This window comes from Pogonomyrmex barbatus, unplaced genomic scaffold (assembly GCF_055798465.1).
Source record: "Pogonomyrmex barbatus isolate J1 unplaced genomic scaffold, ASM5579846v1 scaffold19, whole genome shotgun sequence".
Taxonomy (NCBI): domain Eukaryota; kingdom Metazoa; phylum Arthropoda; class Insecta; order Hymenoptera; family Formicidae; genus Pogonomyrmex; species Pogonomyrmex barbatus.
This window is the reverse complement of record NW_028297115.1, coordinates 1,319,096-1,338,776: the sequence shown is the minus strand read 5'-3', so window position 1 is coordinate 1,338,776 and position 19,681 is coordinate 1,319,096. Positions and strand designations below refer to the sequence as shown.

The 19,681-nt window shown below is 33.5% G+C and overlaps 1 protein-coding gene across 5 annotated transcripts in view; it reads right to left on the bottom strand.

The window, feature by feature from the left end:
• The window catches only part of LOC105429295 (glycogen synthase kinase-3 beta), a 48,112-nt gene that overhangs the window by 2,389 nt on the left and 26,042 nt on the right, over positions 1 to 19,681 (bottom strand). The window contains exons 1-8 of one of the 5 annotated variants that reach the window (XM_089075547.1): positions 17,476 to 18,659; positions 12,881 to 13,071; positions 12,416 to 12,499; positions 10,780 to 10,890; positions 10,228 to 10,465; positions 9,716 to 9,909; positions 7,419 to 7,761; positions 1,700 to 7,246 (exon numbers count right to left, since the gene is read on the bottom strand). In XM_089075547.1, coding sequence (XP_088931673.1) covers positions 7,215 to 7,246; positions 7,419 to 7,761; positions 9,716 to 9,909; positions 10,228 to 10,465; positions 10,780 to 10,890; positions 12,416 to 12,499; positions 12,881 to 13,071; positions 17,476 to 17,665 — 1,383 coding nt within the window. In that variant the 5' untranslated portion in view covers positions 17,666 to 18,659 and the 3' untranslated portion in view covers positions 1,700 to 7,214. The other 4 variants (XM_011642165.3, XM_089075546.1, XM_089075549.1 and 1 more) reach the window with 4 other exon arrangements.

The following is a 19,681-nucleotide window of genomic DNA, read 5'->3' as shown; positions in this document are numbered from 1 at the left end:
TTACATTTCTTGAACGTTTATATTTGAAAATGTAATACTGAAAGGAGAATTAGCACCGAATTATCAAATTAATTTTATTCACAGTAAAATTTTTGTTCCAAAAATAAAATTGGTCGTTAATGGATTAATATAGTGTACGCCATATCACATTAATTTCTTACACGATATGTCGTTTTAGGAAAATAGAAGTCAAAAAAGATTGGTCTTTATCGATATATCATAAGTAACACTATTTAGCGTTCTTACCTTATGCAGATATATCTTATGCAAAATGACGTTACATGCACGGTCGTTGGCAATGCCAAAGTATAAAGTATTCTTTACAACGTATTATATTGGTGCAAAAGTGTCCGAATAAAATTCAGAACGAAATAACGATATTTAAAAAAGTTTTTTTTTTTTATTAAGATATAATCTTTATACTGAATTCAATGTACATTCTCCCATTTTTCCATATTTAAAAACTTTGAACTCGTAACTTAATGTCTTTTGCACTAATTTAATACCCATGCACACACACGCGTGCACACACACATACATATATATATTTTACATATTAATTTAGTTTATTGTTTGTCTCTTTACACAATTCTTACATTTTATCTGTCGCACTTGTCGAAAAATGCAAACGATGATGCTAGGAAAAAAGAAAATCTAACAAGTAAGATGTCATTGTAGAATGAGAAGAGCATATCATATATTATGATATTTATAAAATTTTTATTTCCTCATTGTAACTATATTTATTTGTGACATTAAAAGTGAAAACTTGTATAAATTTTTTCCTCATACTGTAATATCGGTATAAATGAGTTTTATCGCAAAAGAAGTAATTTTACATTGGCAGATATACATAAATAGTTTGTAGTAGATAAAAGAGATTATTTATTTTTATGGATAAATAATTATGTAAAATCTTGATCAATTTGTTGTAAGATTTATTTTCATCGGAAATTTATCGGAAATGACGTAAGGTGTAGCTTAAAAATTATACATACGCTTACGAATAAATTTCCTTGGTATACACATTTTATTAATATATTATCGATAAAATTGACTTATTTTAATAACATAACATAAGAAAAATGTTTACATAAGATTTCTCATTTTTAACATCTTAGTTTAATACAGTTCCAATGAAGAAACAAGAATTTTTAAGAACAAATTTTTCTCTAATCTTTTTCCTCGTACCCTTTTTTACAACAACAAAGTACTTTTATTTTCCACTATCATTAAAATATTAATTTGTATATATATATATATATATATATATATATATATATGTTATATATTTAATTCTATATATTAAATTCTATATATATTTATAGTATTAATCTAATACTATAACTGTATACTATAATTATTATTAATCTAATGATAATAATATATCATGATATATACACGCACACAATTATAATTTTATTACTATTAAATTTAATTGCGAAAAATTCGTTCATTTTTCTTCTCTATATGGCTTCTTATGCTAGTAAACGAAAAAGCAAAATGAACGAATTTTGCTTTTTCTTACTCTTTGATCGATATTAGATTATTTATATAGAATTTTAAACTGATATTTGAATATTTTACACACTCTTATAAAACACAGAAATCTCTCATTTTTTTTTCAACATAAATTTTCAATAGATGATAAAAAGATACGCTGAGATGAGATGAGAAAGGAATTAATTAAAACGTAAAATTGAGGAATTTATTTATTAATAATAATAATAATGATAAATAATCAACAATATACCTATGTCCAAGAAGTGGATATTCAATATTCGTATTAAGATTTATTGCTTATTTTACAACTAAATTTCTGGTTAGTTTCTCTTCCGTTTTCCAGATTCGATATTTCTCTCGATATTTTAGAATTGAAATTATTCGAAAGAAATAACTTGAGTCTGTTTGTACCAGCCGTACTTTCATGCATTTTAGAATAAAACGATTCCATATCCAAGTTTCCATATCCAAAGAGAAATAAAAAAAAGAAGAAGTGTGAAAGATATAACTGAAACAAACAGACTTAGAGATAGTATCGGTATAACTTCGTCGAATTGAAATTTCGATAGTTCCAAAATTTCTTTCGTTCGAAAGAATTTTCGTGTTACTAACGTAATAACACGAAAAGTTCGAATCTTTGCATCGAGCTAGCCATCTCGTTGAGAATTTGTAAAACGCACTATTCGACATAATTATTTCAAAATATGTATAACTAATTAAACTAACTGATATATCTCCAATCATATCACTTTTGACATCTAAACTGGCTTTTTACTTTTTAGTTTTCAGACATTTCAGTCTTTACAATGAAATTTAAAATTTGTACATGGCGAAAATGTGAATTTCATTGATACATTTGAAATCTTTTATTATGCAAAGCTTGTTTATATTTTTTTAAAACCAGGAAGACATTGTTAGCAACAGATTTTACATATTTCTGCGAAATTCGAGAAAAGACAAAGATTTCATTTAAAACAAAATATAAAATACAGAAATAATTTACAAAAAAAAAAGAAGGATAGAGAATTAATAAATAGAAAGTTTTAATTTTAAGTCTATTTTAAAGTTTACTTTAAGTCTATTTTATTAATTCTTTCATCGTTGATAAAACTAATTCAAATATCAACATCTCCAATTTTTACATATCACTCATTTTTCCTTCAAATCTTTTGCATTTATTTATGATTTATTCTCCTAGAAGAAAAAGAGAAATCGAACAATTAAATTCTGTCCCAGGATACAGCTGCGAGGAGAATCTACATGATATCTACATTTTTAAACTTTTAAATTCAGACAATTGTATTTTTATTTTTTAATTTTTTACGATTTCATATTATACAGTTTATATTTTTAAAAACCATTAACAAATAATTTTATTTTTGTATTTTGTAACAATTAATACATTGCAAGTGCCACTAGTAATAACTTAACATATATCTTCTAAATTGTATAAAGATTATTCATCTTTATTATTTTACACATCAATCATTTCTTAAGATTATATTTTTATAAATAAAAATTACATGCTACCAATGTTTTTATAATTCTTGCAATGTCAGAAACACGCAAGTACTTTCTAAGAGAACATTTTCGTTCTTATGTTTTTTTATATCCTTTCTAAAAGAGAAAAACTGGAATTTTCGACTATTTCCCACGTAACTGATTCCAGGGACATGTGTAACGCACAGAATAGCTTTTTCCATTACCGAAAGTACTTTATTAACAGAAAATCCACTCGCCATGTACGATGTGTCATTGGCTTAAAAATATTACAAATCGCTCCATTGAGTCGATTAGAAGTTCGTCATTTAGATTAAAAAAAAAAAAGAAAAAAAAAGGGGAATTTGAAAAAAGCTGAGAATCCAGAAAAAAATCAATGTGAAGATAATCATAATGATAATATTTGGGAATAATATATTTTGAAAGCCGAGACATGACCGATAGGCATTAATAAGTATCCGTTTCTTTTTAAGCTAAATGCTCCGGCAGAGAGACACCAATTTGTGTTTTTAATATTTTCTTTAATTATTACAGCGCGCATTAGTCACTCTATTGCAAATCGATCGGTTTTTATATGTGAAAGCGACAATATATATCTTGTATATAATGAAACATATTTCAAGTATCTGTTTTTTTTTTTTTTCCATCGGTAATGTGGTCATCAACGGATTTCTTTCGTTAGAGATCTGAATACAAAATAAAGAGTGATCCACGATAATGTGTCTACAAGATGATATCTGTCAGGATAAAATGCGGACATTAGTGTTATACAAAGTTATCGCTTGATATCTTTATATTTATGTATTATAGTGCTTCTTAACGTAAGATGACTATAATTTGATCGAAAACTTGAAAACTTATCTGGCTTAATAAAACTCGTTTTTACGAGAATACAGTAATCTATGTCTAGTTTTTGCTTTCTTGAGTTAAGTTCGCGATAATGTCCGCTGTATGTTAAGATTTGAAACCGATATAGATTCGGCAAGTAGTTTTTTTACGAGAAATGATTTTTAGACAATTATCAATTTATATATTCGCAGATGGTAAACAAAAGGAGCATTGAATTTTAATTTTGAAAATTTTTAATCATACCGGTTTCGATCCTGCCTTTGCATTTTACAAAATGATGATAGCTAGATGCTACATTACGCACCTATTTCGAGTTCCTGTTCAACTGGAGTTACGACGTTTAATTATTAATCATTAGAGAAGGAACGACTCTTACATATTTATATGCTAAATTATGTCGATAGCACAATGATCTTTTTTTCCAATCGTCATCGATGTCTTTCTCAACCGGTTTCGTAATGTGTTAACAAATTACTAAATATTTGATTACGCATCGTTTCAGCTTGCCTTGAACTAGAATCGTGTATAGCAATTGTCGGTTAAAGAGGAACCAGTTATATGTACATTCAATATGTACATTTAATAAATTAATTTAGAAATAAAGTATTTGTTGAATCGCGATAACAACACGATGGGTCTTTCTTCAATGAGAGTCTACTTTTTCAAATTAATTCTGCAAGTATTGGCTTTGTATAAGAAATGTCTAGATGTATATAGTTACATATACAATCGAATGCTTGTATAATCCTACATTTTGAAACAATTCAAAGTTCTTTAAACAAAACTTTTCTCACGTAACTCATATGATTCAGATTTGTCATGTGACCATATTTAAATAAAAAAAACCAAATAAGAGCATAAACATTCTCATTTGGTATATGTACTATTAAAATTTAGAAACTGAAAGGAAAGTACATAGAAATTTATCCTGACAAGTTACACATTACAGGCATCCGATTATATTTTAATTTAATTTAGGGCGCATTTACTAGTTAACACATTGGCTACGTCATTCATATATGAATAGCATTCAATTTCATGAGAACGGTTTAGAAAGTCAAATATTCTTAGTCTTCTTTTTATTTCTTTTTTAGTGTTAGTGTTAGAACATTAATAAACGGGGCGTCTTATAAAAATTTGATGTCATTCGCATTTGAATGATGCATACAACGTAGCAGTCAATGTGATAAAGAGGGATTTTCATTTTTTTATATATACATGGGATATAATTAAGCATTCGCCGTCAAGTTGCGTCGTTCTAATCTACAAAAGACAACGTAGTATTTTTTAATTAGCATCAGCATTCTCAAGTCGATATCTTCGTCGATCATCGATTCCGCAGTGTCTTAAGATATAAAATGATGGCGACGCAAACGACGTTACTAGACGCATTAGATTATACATCCTTTTTTAGTTTACCTTTAATTAGAGTAAACGCGTTTAGCGATATTTAAAGTTAAAGGGGGACAAGTTCCTACACATATATATATATACATTGAATTCGATTCGACAACAAGAACGGGGAATAATTAAGACTCCTAATAGCCACGTCGGTTTATAATGTAAGAAATGAAGAATAGCATAAATCGTTTCTTCTCACATATTGTACATTAAAGTAAATCAGCTTTTTGTGTCTCGTGACAAAATAAATTCAGAACAATTCTGGGAACTTCTTTTTTAGTAAATAAATTAATATTAAATAATCTATACTGCACCCCATATCTGTAACAAAAATGAGTTTTGTGACAGATCCAACTTAACAGGATATTTATCAATCCATCCGAATCGAAAATTCTCGAAACATTTGGTGAATTCACTCTATCAAATACGAGTAACACGTGTAAAACATAATTTACTTCAATGTGTAAAATCTTTTTGATGCCACACAGAAAATCCAAATTTTCTTTCTTAAAAAAAAAAAGAGACAAATTTTAACGCTGCCTAATTTCGCCCTCCAGAAACGATAGTGATATAAAATAGGTCACGTAATGAGAAGTGGAACGTGACGTTATGTTGAAACCCACATAATAAATATAAATTGCGCATTCTCTATCTAGTCTTTAGACAAGACTATACGTATGTACAGACATTGGAGAAAAATGTGATTTACCTGGTTATATTTCTATTGATTTTAGTTTAGATATAATCTTACAATATCCTTTCTCATTATTGCGTTAAAAAAAAAAGATATCTATCAAAGTTTTCTGTTGGTACGATTGTATTTGATCGAAACGCAGTTTATACTTGTCACATTTGTATGAAAATTATACATGTGGTATTTATATACATATATACTATTTTTATATATTTCATGCTATTATAAAATCAATATAATTTTTTGCTATCTGTCCTTTTGCTAATGACTGATTGGTTTACAATTTTTATCAGGAAATGTGATTAATGTTTTACGATTTAGACAACTCTATTTTGAAATTCGTCCACTTATATTTGATCTATTCAAATTTTAGTTAATATGCCATTTCTTCCTTTTAATCATCTTTTTGAATGAAACGAGAGAAAAGAAGAAAACAAGACACATATTAAAGCTCAATCTAATCAATTTTCATGTATAGTAGATTACTACATTGGACATAATGACATCCGCGCTAAATCAATGCAGTATATCAGCACTGCTTGGATAATTATTGAAAGTCTCATAAGGGATTTCTTTTCTCTCTTAGATTTGTTTTCTGTTCCTGCACTAAAACTTTCTCTTTTGTTTTTGTCAGACTTCAAATATATATATTTTATTTTAAATACAACTAGTGTACACTAGTTTAAAATTAAACAAAAAACAAACCACATGAATTTGGCTCGATTTTTTTATGCTCATTCTACGATGAATCGTGATATATAATTGGACAACATCAAAGTAGATATCTCTTGATTATCTAATTCGTAAAACTGTTGTTATATTATAAATTTGCAAATACATTCCGAGATAAACCAATCAGCAATAAAAAGCTTAGCAATAAAAAGTCATAAAAGAGAAGTAAGATGTACGCCTTGTTCCTACTCCTGGAAATTACGAGTTGATCAAATTTCCATTCTTTCTGTCGAGATAAAGGCAGTTAGGATCAATGATGTCAGAAAGTGAGACACGGTTCTACCTATTTCGCGATGCGAGCGCACTTTGTTTTCTGGCATCACTGGTACAACATGGTACAACATGGTACAACATGGTACAACATGGTCCAACATGGAGTTCCACGAGCGAGGAGTCTTAATTCCGTCGAGTCGCGTCGCAGTACTACACTACTTCTCGCTAGAGAGAAGATGAAAAAATCTTACATCTATATACTCCGCCATGCAGTATATCGCATTTACAACGTGGACATCCTCGTCAGAAGATGATCATTTCGTCATGCCACCGTAACAATGTTGTAACCTAACTCTTTAATAACGATTTAAAAAAAAAAAAAAAAAAAAAAAGAAAAGAAAAAAAAAAGATTAGAGTGAAGCGATTCAAGCCATGTTCGATTGGCTGGGGTCAGTGTTTTGCGTGTTGGTAGCGGTGGTGTTAGTGGTGGTGTTGGGATTGATAGCGCTATTATCACTAGAGTTACCGCTAGCACTGGCAGCGGCGCCCGTGGCGTCCGCCTGACCGCCACCTCCGCCCCCGCCGCCCCCGCCGGGATTCCCCTCCGTACCGGTGGTGGCGGCGGCCGATTGCATGTATTTGGGTATCAGCATGCTGTTGAGGACCGGCTGGATTCGCAGCTCATGCTCGGTGAAGTTAAAGAGTGGCGGCAATTCACGGCCGCTGGGCAATCGCGTGCCTTGCTCACGCAGCTCGTTAAAGAATGAATGTGCGCACGCTTGCAGCGGCGTCATTCGCAGCGATGGTGTATACTCCAACAGCCGCGCCACCAAATCCATCGCTTCCGGCGGCGTGCGCGCCCTGAACACCTGTAATCACCACCAAACTCGTGACGATAAAACAAAATAAAAAATTGTAAGCCTCCTTTAATTTCCATTTTCATTGTTTGATATCCATGCCCACTGCTCGATGATTACAAATGAAGAAATGAGAAAGATTTGTCATATGTTTATGTCACTTGTGTCGCTTTGCCTAACACTTCATAAAGCAGTAAAAAAAAGTTGAGCGTGTCTTGGCGTTTATGAAGTTGTCGATGATTAATAGCAAGGATAGAGATTAGCAAATGAAAATTCAGTTTTAATTCTCAGTAGGTATCGTAAAGTTCGTTAAACTTTTTGCATTACAGACTCTATGAAATCTTACTTAAGAAGTAGATTAAACACCGAGATTCCAAGCGTTACTATCTGTTTGATAAATAGACCAAGTCTGACAGATCCAGCATATAATTCAAAACAGTGCCTACTCCTCGGATTAAATCTGATACTTGCTGAGAAGATAAAATGACTTACTGGCAATAAGAATAAAAAACATTGATATTTATCATTATTATTTATTATCAAAACTTACTATCTCTATTCGAAAGTCATGTAAAACATCAATGTTTTGTGCTCATCTCCAATTTGTATATTTTATAGCATAATTATACTATGTATCCATGAAGGAACAAATATTCAATAAGATGGATTTATAAAACTGTACGAAAAACTCGTACAATTCGAAAAACGTGCTTGTGATATATAACTCTTTGTTTTATGGTTCACACACATATATAAGGCTTATTCTTTCTAGCTAAATTTTTTTGCACCGTTTATCTTTAATCTTTTTCTCTCCAACGTGAAGAGCAAAGAAGGAAACAGTACAAGAAGTTCAGCTAAAACAAACGAGCCTATTGTATGAGAATAATATTCGAATAAGTACAATGCAATATGTGAATATCTAAGATGAACACAGACTCCAAGCACTATTCTCTGCGCAATAGACACGAAAGGCCACAATATGTTACTCATTCTTTCAATTTTGGCAAATGCAAGTCTCAAATACCACCAGAACATCAGAGTAAGTGATAATCTCAATCATTTTCAGTCGTCATAACAGATGTAAAATGTAAGAAGTCGCGTGTAAAAAATTATTAGTGTTCGTTAACAGACGAGACTAGGCGATAAGGAGTCACGTGAGGAAGATCGTAAAGGAAATCTTCAAGACTTTGTTCTTGCCTTTATTTTTCCTTTTCCTTTAATTAATGGCTAAATATATATAGTTTGGAAACAAGTCTGCACGCTCGTCCGGATATCGAAAGTTTAGGTTTGTTACTTTGAGTGTTAGTACAACGGGCCAAGATAGAGAAAGTTTGTGCCAGCCATATTGAACAACACTTGTTGCAAGTCGGTTCACTTACTCTAATCTTCTGGTGCTCCGTGGAACACATAGGTGTTTCACTCATTCGTTGAAGCATATACTGCAAATCACGAGTACATGTATTGATGAATGGTACCGATCGAGGCGCTATTGCCATCAATCGTATTAATTTTAAACACGAAAAAATTATTTCTTCCTATGAAAGCGCACGTTGAATAATTTTTCATGCAATGTTACACTATTAAATGTGACTCTACCTTGTCCCTTAAGCTCAAAAGTTAACTGAAAAACTTGTATTTTATTTCGTTATTAGCTAGACCGACCGTCTGAAAAGCTATACTTCCTTTTTAAATTCATGTTTCAAGATACTCTATAGATATAAACAAAAGTAACGTATCTATTATCTTTATTAAAATTATTGACTTTCAAGGCATGTTTCTTACTAATTATTCATTCATTCACAGCGAGACACAAAATTGATATAGACATAGATATGGTACAAAACGAAGAGATTGTGATGCTCACAAAAATACGTAGAATATATCGCTGGATTTACGTGTATAAATATATATTAATAACATTGTGTATGTAAAGAGTTACGTTTGAAAATAAAACGGTAGACTTTACCTTTTGCCAAGGATGCGACTTGATTTGTGGAAATTTAAATTCGGTATAGTTGGGGTTCATCTCACGTATCTGATCTCGCGTAGGCGTACCGAGGACTTTAATAATCTCTACTAGCTGATCAACGCCGCTGTCGCCAGGAAATATCGGTTGACCTAGCAACAATTCCGCTAGCACGCAGCCTGCACTCCAAACATCTGTCAAAAAATTGAGAATGTTTACATCAAGAATTACAACATGATTTTTTTTTTTTAATATAATACAGAAAAATGAAAACCAAATGATATAAATTTTTTCTATCAATTATAAATTTTCTTATATGTCAAGAAATTTTAGATATTTAAATAATTTATATATTTATCCGTCTCCTAATTTGTATACATATGTATATACATATGTATGTATGTGTATACACATCGAAGCACGCACGCATATGCACATATATGCAAATTAGAAGAAAAAACAATAATACAATCAACAGGTACATTAAATAAAGATCAACATTTTGTGCGTACCAATCTTTGTAGTATAGTCAATAGCACCAAAGATGAGTTCAGGTGCACGATAGTAACGACTGCAGATATAAGATACATTCGGTTCGCCTTTCACAAGATGTTTAGCAGAACCGAAATCGCATAGCTTTAGGACGCCAGTATCTGGATCCAGAAGCAAATTCTGTGGCTTGATATCCCTGTGACAAATGCCCAGCGAGTGGATATATGCCAATGAACGAAACAGTTGATACATATATAACTGCAAAGAACAAGAAAAAGCAAAGATTATCGTCTATAACATGTACTTCCTATTTGTAAAACGCTTTTTTCATACATGAAAATTTTTTCCAGATATAAAATTATTTACATAGAATTTTTTTCCAGATTCCTTCAGAGTCAATTATAAGTCAGGTTTTGAGAATATTGATTACAAAATGCACAGCTAGACATATATCTTTGTAATATTTTGAAGATTGATAAAGAAATATATTACATAATAAAATAAAAGTAAATTTATAAATACGACTCTATTTTTCTGCTGCATTATGAACTTAGAAATAAAAAATAACTCACCTTGATGAAACTGATTGGTATCGTCTGCTTGCTTTTGCTATAATGTCGAGCGACTTTGTACACAGTTTCCGGTATGTATTCCAGGACTAGATTGAGATAAACCTCGTCCTTCTAGAAAAAAAAGAAAGAAGGAAAAAAGAACATTTTTTTTGCATGTAACATTCATTCAAGAAGCGAGGATTTGTTTACAAATATTTGTCGTCTCAAAGGCACACTACTTCAAAACCAAACATCGACGACATATTCAATGTGCTACCGTCAGAACTATAGAGTTTCCCATAATTTATGTAATTTAAATTTTAATGACAAATCCGATCAATTCGATACCAATTTAAATATTTTTATAGTCTTTGTTCATCAATTCTTTATTTCTTTGATCTTCAAATTTTCAATATTACAAGTATATCTTTGTCTTTCAATCTAGACTCGATTAAAAATTATTAGAATGTAGAATTAGAATTAAGGCTCGGCTGTCTCTCTGTAGCCGCATTGAATTATGACGTCAGAGGTGAGAAATGACATGTAAAAAGTTTCTTGCATCGTATAATCTTTATCTTATACTTTTCCCTTAAAAACTTGATATTTTCGTATTGTTAAAATTTGTAAAAAATATCAGAAAGTAAGATATCTGTTCAATAAATCACGTAAAAGTGTAAAATAATTTTTGAAATAATGATACACTGCTATCAGAAATCACCAGATCACTAGATAGTTGTTTCTGAGAGCTGAGCAGTGACCATTATTTCAAGAATTATTTTACACTTTTACGTGATTTATCGGACAGATATCTTACTTTCTGGTACTTTTTACAAGTTTTAAAAGTACATGAAAATGTCATGTTTTTTCAAGGGAAAAGTACAAGATAAAGCTGTACGATGCAAGAAACTTTTTACGTGTCATTTCTCGCCTGTAACGTCACACAACCCATGTCGCACCGCGAGAGAACCGAGCCTTAATTGTAGCGAATTGTGGGACACTCCGTAGAAAACACTTTATCGTTTCCGTTACATGTTTCGCGATTATTATTTCAGGACACACACATCGATGCCCTCGTGTTATTAACATTTAATTACCACACACGAAACTTCAGAACAAGTTACGTACTAACAAGACTAGCGAAGCAGCGTGATCTAATCGGGCCCAGATCAAAAGGTAAGACATTTGAAAAAAAAATGACGTTTCGAGAGAATGATACGAATGTGAAGAGATGTTGTGCGTTCCTATATGGAAGCGGATAATTCGCCTAGAGTTTTTTTTTTTCTCGCCAAAAGGAGGACTCTCGTACAAACTACTACTGGGTGCACTTCAACTTACGTCAACGTGAAAAACCGGATTAGTCGCGGTTAAGACGTTCTATAAAATAACATAACAATGTGGCATGCATTAAATGAACATCTCTCATTTTATTTATATAGCACGTAATTTAGAGCTATGCGTCATTATGCAACAAATCGACATCGATAAAAAATTGTGCGCCAAATAATTGTGGAAGCTGTACCGGTTAAAGTTACATACTTTGCGTCATTTTCTCGCGAGTTTCTCTCGATAAATAGACGGAAAGAATTCTTGAAATTTTTTTTTACGATAAACGAAAAAATTCATCTTCATTTAAGAAAGACACAGATAAGATAGTTACCTTATCACCACTAGAATAAAAGAAATATTTGAGTTTCACAATGTTGCAGTGCTCGAGGCGTCTCATAATTTGTAATTCCCTGTTCTGAAAGCAAATCGTAAAATTTTGTTATAATTACTCGTTAAATAAATAAATAAATAAAACAAGATAACAAGTCATACAACAATAACAAGTCAACACAATTGAAAATAAATTGAAATAAAAATAAAATAAAAAAAAAAAAACAAAGTATAAGAAATATACAAATGTATAAAGTATATGTAAATGCAGAAAAAGAATACGATAAAAATGATAAAATAAAATCAAATAAAACAAAGTATAAAAAAAAAAAAAAAACGTAATCTCAACACGTAATTTAACGACCACTAATAGCTATTATTAAGTTCCCAATATATTTATTATTCAATTCATTTTTTTCCGTTTTATTATTTATATATGACAGGAGATAAGGGAAAAATCGCTTACTTTAAATCGCTTATCTTGGAGAACCTTCTTGATGGCGACCATCTCTCCCGAGTCGCAGAGCTTTGCCTGATATACCACGCCGAAGCTGCCATTACCGATCACCTTGGTATCGGTGTATGCGACCTCCTGAGGACGATCCGGACCGGCACCGGGAGTCGCGACTACGGTCGTTACCTTGCTGCCATCCTTGCCTGCAGGGTACATTGCACCACCCATAGAAACAAATCGGAGAAAACGACAGTGCAGGGAGAAGAAATAGAAACGAAAGTGGGAAACCGAACTTTCCCTAAAAGCAGAAAACGCCTGAAGCCCCCCCCCTCTCCCTCCCCCCTTCCTCCCTCTCGAATCGCGAGAAAAGTTTCGTCACCTGTCTCACGAAAAACATAAATATGAGCAAAAAAAATTGTTTTCCGTATCAACGACAAACGATCATCTGTAAAATGACGAAATGCAACGTGTTTCGCAATTATCGAAAAAACGTGATCGATTAATGCACGAGACGTTTAATTGAGAATCAAAATTTATCTTCATCATTATCATTATTATTATCGTTCTAAGAAATTTTCCTTTCTCTCTCCTAAATCTTCTTTCTGCTAAATTGCCGTATTGCATCACACTTCGTGGAAATGTAGAAAAAAAAAAAAAGAAAAGAAAAAAAAAGAAAAGAAAAGAAAAAAGTTACGCGCAAAAAGAAATCGCGCGTCTGAGAAATGTTACATAAATTACAACACCACGGATCGTCCACAATCGTCGCTATTTTCACGTGCGCGGTTTCTCGGACACGGGCGACCAGGAATAACCTAATCCTTGATTTGTTTTTGCTACACCACTAATAGTTTCGAGCCACGTGACCAGCGGAATAAAATCGCTCCGCACGTCGTGCGCTGGTTATTGAGGAAAAACATCAGGAAATTTACAATATCACCGTACTCGCAATTTCACGATCTTGATTTGGCTCTCTAATTTAGAAAGAGAGACGATGCTCAACCGGCTCCTCCCGACGATTTTCTCGGATGAAAATACTCAGGCTTTAAACGGGCTTTCGATAATAATTCACTCTACTGCTCAAAGATAAATAAGTAGCGAAATGTGTACAATCGAACACATTGAAAAGCGCTTTCTATCGGCAATTGTCAGAATCAACAATTCCAGCGCGCAGAATAGCCTTGATGAAGCCCTGATGAACGAACGGTGTAAACTGTGTGTTGCGGACGATAATCGATTTTAGCCACCGTTGCGATGTAAACTCGCTCGGAATAGATCCGCGCGATGCGCGTTTCATGAGAGAATTTTATCCGTCGCTAAAGCTTATGTCGCATTCCTAGCTGTGTTAAAAGTCTCTGTCTCCGTCCCTCAACTGCGTCACACCTTTCGTCACATCTTTCGTCTGCCTGTTAAAAACGGACGCACCGGATGCATGTATACGCCGGCTATTTTTATAACACATCCAGTATGTCATAAGAAGTTGTTGATTCATAGACGAGATATCTGTTAAAATAACTTATCCATTTACATGGAATGCAGCAGGGGAATGTAACCAATAAAAAAAAAAAAAACTATAGCAAAATGTTTTATCATAAAACTATCACGTTTTATGATAAATATTTTAATATATAAATATTGCGTTTAATTTCTATTTTATTTCATATTTAATAGATTTTTATATTTATATTTATTTATATTTTATATTCTCGCCGTTTAAGTAAAAAAAAAAAAAAAAAAAAAATAACCAATTAAATATAATAAAAATCTCTAATAATTATCGAAAATTTCTATCAAGACATATAATAAGCATAAAGGATATAATAATAATAATTAAAAAATAATTTAATCAAAATTTGAACATGATTATTGCGTGTAGAGTAACTTCATCAACTTTTGACAGTAAAAAGGTTAATTAAACTTCATTTTTACGAAAATTACATTTTATTGACAAAGTGGGTTAGGAAATTCCTGATCGAGAATCTTCTCGAGTCAAAATGGAGGATCACCTGTTTTCGAGTTGGAGGGTGAGTGAGAGGGTTCCGATTTGCGAATGCACCGTACAATCTGTCTCCACGTGGACGACGTCTTCCCTTCTGACTGACATGTCCGTGACATTTTCAGTCATCACTGTCGACCATAAATAGAAGATCGCGGAATCATTTGTTCTGTTTCTTGGCGAGATTATGCCGTTTTATACCATCAGATTTTTAGTAATCCGATGTAAAAGCCTTTATAAGTAGAGTAGAAATTTTATCTGTGATCTCGTGCACTTAACTGAAAATATAATAACAGATGAAAAAGAGATCGCTCTATTATATAAACTCAATGCTTTTAATTCATCGCGGATTTGATTCACGGAATAAGCGTTACACGATGCGAGACACAATTATTGTAATTCCACTGGCAACAGGTATGTAAAATTTCGCACAAGATTTGTCGCCACGAGAACCGAACGGTAGAGCACGCTTGAAAGAAATGTTGTCGCGTTCCTAAGAAATATCGAAATGCGGTGCATTGGCAAGATACCGAGAGCATGTCACCGGCAAAATTAAATCATGACGTGTACAAGACACCCCAAAGAATATGTTTAAAAAACCAAATTATATCAAATATATATATATATATAATAAACATTTATTGTTTTTAAATGCCATTTCGACTACGTTGAAGCATCGTTACCTAAGATTGTTGAGTCACAACAAATTTCCGTTTTCACAAACAATTTCTTTAAGTATAGACCTCAGGATACGGCGATAGGGAATTATTTTAATAATTGGCAGTGTTGTTTTTTTTAGGCAGATTTTTGTTGGATTTCAGGAAGAGGATCTCGGAATAATTTCCGAGACTCTTGGGAAAATTAAAAAAAAAAAAAAAAAAAAAAAAAAAAAAAAAAAAATAATGTCGAGTAAACATCGTTTGCGGAGGAAATGGGTCAAGCGACAGTCGAGGCTAGAAAATCCAGCCGACTAGTCAGCTAGCTAGCTAAATCCAGCTTGCGACAAAAAGCGCAATGAAGCGGGTGCGGCAGCTGCATCGCGCATGCTGCGGATTCCTTTTATCGCGTTACGCGCGCATCGGAGGAGGCTTCGACCTTTCCCGGTGCGGGGTGCAGCCCCTACCTGTGAAGCAAGAAAGCTTCAGAGAATATCCGCACATCGGTTCTCACCATCGTGGCATTTTGCGCCGACTTAAGGGCGCGTCCCCCGGAGGAGTTTGTTCTTTGTCGACGAGAGGCAATCGTATGCTCGATTTAACGAAATAGACCGTACGGATAATAAAAAGGAGATTAATCAAGCCGGAGAAAAGCGAGGGGGTGGGCTCGGGGGATGATCGCTCGTGCGATCAGACCCCGCTGAATATGTATCAATTTCTGTGAGATCCTTCTGTGAGATTTCATAATGTCTCTGTTATCAGCACGCAATTGTGCTCGATTACAAAAGATAATTCTTCTATTAAGGGGAAAACAAAAAAAAAAAAAAAGAGAGTATTAAATTGGAAAAAAATGTCAGCGACTCACTGACAGGTCTCTAATACAATAATCGTTTTTACGTGGAACGTATTACGTTTATTATCGCTCAGGGCTACAATTAACATTTAATTTTTATATTACCGTAACGGAAAGAACCTCCCTCGGCGTGTGCTCGCGAGAAACAGTATCGAGGGTAGCAGATACCCATCAATTTTTTTTCTTCGTCCTCTCGTCTCTCTTTTCCGCCTGCTTTCTCGATCTGTCGTTCTCACTCTCGAATAGGCAGAAAAACCACATCACACACGGTAGGTGCGACCAAGAGTAAACACAACACCGCCAAGAGGCGATGTAAATGTCAGAGGATCACGCGCTCTCGATGCACAAAGAGAGACACGTACACTTGACGACATTATTAAATACGTCACCATGAAGATCGGCCCATCGCTTGAACGAGAATCAGATCGGCGAGAAATCGCCATGGAAATCGGATGACGTCCTAAGACCCGCCAGGGAGCGATAGATCTATTTTTTTCTTATCCTTTTTTTTGGAATAGTAAGATAAAGGCGGCATCCTTTGATGACGTAGAGTGTACAAAAAAATCTCAGAGAACCGTCATTGAGAAAACGATCGAAAGCCTTCGCTTATAAAAATATATCAATAAAAAAAAAAAAAAAAAAAAAAAAAATAAAAAAATTGTCAACATCAAGAAGACACAAGAGAAACAAAGATCAGTTGAAAATATAATCCTATGATCAGGTAGAAAAAAAAATTCTAAATAAATTTTCACATTTTTTTAGAAAAAAATAGACTTTTTCGAGAATATGAAATCCCTATTCTCCAGATCCGGCACTTTTTTCGGTACAATAAATTATAACAGGACACATAATGATAACAGGACAAAGGATCAATATTAATAAAGTTCAAAATCCTCAGCTTAGCAAAGGTTAATAATATTGCGATATGTTTTGAAATGTGATTTTATATTTGAAATATACAGCTATAAAATTATAGGATACCAATACACACACACACACACACACACACACACACACACACACACACACACACACACACACACACACGCGCGCGCGCGCGCGCGCGCGATATGCACGAGTTACATCGATCGCACTATAGACTTACGTTTCTTGTTGCCTAGTCGGCGTAAGAATTTGCAGAATTTTTTATAGGCGCTGTTGGCCTCTTTGCCACTCAGTTCCACAGCACAGCTTTTAGGACGCTCGTTTTTCTGTCCGGTCGCCGTCGGACAGAATTTTGGATATCGCCATTGTTGACACGGTTCCGACCAGTCAAGGTTGTTCGACGGAGCCATGATCCAGAGATTGATCGATCACCGAAATGTCTATGCGTCGGTTTTACTTCGTCTCATCTTCCGGAGTATCGAGATGAAAGTCAGCCTCTTGTCAATTCGCTCAAGACAGAGATTAGATCTTGACTAGATTTCCGCAGTCAATCACGTTATATCACAGAAAATTTTTTCTTCTATTGCTTTTCGATTATACAATTGTTCTCGTCATTAAACTTTTTCTATTAAATTCTCTCTGTTATTATTCTATTATTATTCTATTCTTATTATTTCTTATAATTATTATATTATTTTATATTATTTTATTATTTTGAAATTTTATTAGTTTTCTTATATAATGAAATAGATGTGCTTATTACAATACTCTTAATGCTTTCGATCACAGCTAGAATTTATTTTTTATTATTAATGAGTCTTCTTTCGTGTTCGTTTTGATATTTTAATATAGAAACAACACAGTTTTTCTATATGTTTTTCTAGTTTCTATCTTCTCTTTCTACAGTTCTTCTCTTATATAATTTATTTATGTATTCTATCACGCAAGTTTTTACGTACATATGTAATCGACGTAAATATATAAATTCGTCCACGCTATTCTTTCTGACACTCCACTGCTTTCACAAAAATTAACAATCCATCAAAATTTCCTAAATTGTCTGTCCGAAGATCAACAACGATAATCATTCACGTTTCTTCAAAGGGAAACGCTCGATCTGTCGATCGACGGAAACGATCGGCGAACCACAACGAACGTTCGGCGATGAATTCGGACTCGCAGATTTCTTCTCGTCGTCTCGCAAGAGGCACGTCCGTTTCGCATCGGTTTTTCTAATAATGCTAACGACGCGATGCGAATCACGCGCCGTGTCGGACCGGCGTGATTCGCAAACGGGACCACCGTCTCGAGAGAGTCGGCCCGCGCCGACTTCCAGAGACGCGCAAAGACGCGCAAAGATGACTCGCGATGAACCAGCGGCACGCGACTAAGGCCGAGCGCGCCGTCGATCGAGCCGTCACTCGCGTCGGGCGCTCCGGGTGGGCGCGGTGGGGGGTGGGAGAGCAGCGCCGGATCAACCCTTTGTCTTCCCACAGATATTTCTGTCTTCATAATAATTATAATCCCATGCAATCATTTCCATTCGACATATCTTGGAAATTAATTTTTTCTCTTGGAAAAAATGTAGGCTGATCTATGCTGATGCCTTTCCGAAGCAAAGTTCCCTCCTGGTCGGTGGAAGGTTTTCGAAAAAAAGGGTAGTATCAAGTTAAAAAATAAAATAATTTTTTTTAAATAATAGAGCTGAGATGTAGTGTAGGATTTTTCTTTTTGGTTGAAAATCGTGGAAGGAGGCTTAATCTGAAAAAAATTTTTTATGAACTTAAAAATCAACAAAGTTCAAAAATTTATTTTAAGTTAATGAATCAACATATCGAAAAGATCTTACATTACATCATGAATAATCTTCTTAGAAATATTCATTTTGACTTGAAAAACGTAATTTCAAGAGAAATGTAAAAGAAAAAAGGAAACAATCTTTTTTACATATTACAATAAAATTTTTTATCTCTAGTCTGCTATTCTTTTAAGAGACTTCAAATTTTGAAAAAAATGTTAAAAATGCTAAAAATCGATTCCTTGAAATCGATTTCTTGAAATTTTCAATATATATATATATATATATATATATATATATATATATATATCTTAAAAAAAAAAAAAAATAAAATAAGAATTTTTGAATTAAGAGCGCCTTTGTCAATATGAATTTGAATTTCCCTCAACTAAAATCACAGGTAGTTTTAAAGTTCGAGATAGTTTCCTGACACCGTGTATAGCCGATCCTGTACATGGGCAGGGAAAGGGGAGGGGGGGGGCAGAGAAGAGGAACGACCGGAAGAGAGCGGGTGCTGGCCGGGAAAGTGAATAATCGTGTTGATTGCGCCGGAACCGTTAAGCCTCGACTTTCGTCGGTCCCACGAATTTAAGCTGCCGATTCGATTATTGATAACGCGAAATAAGGC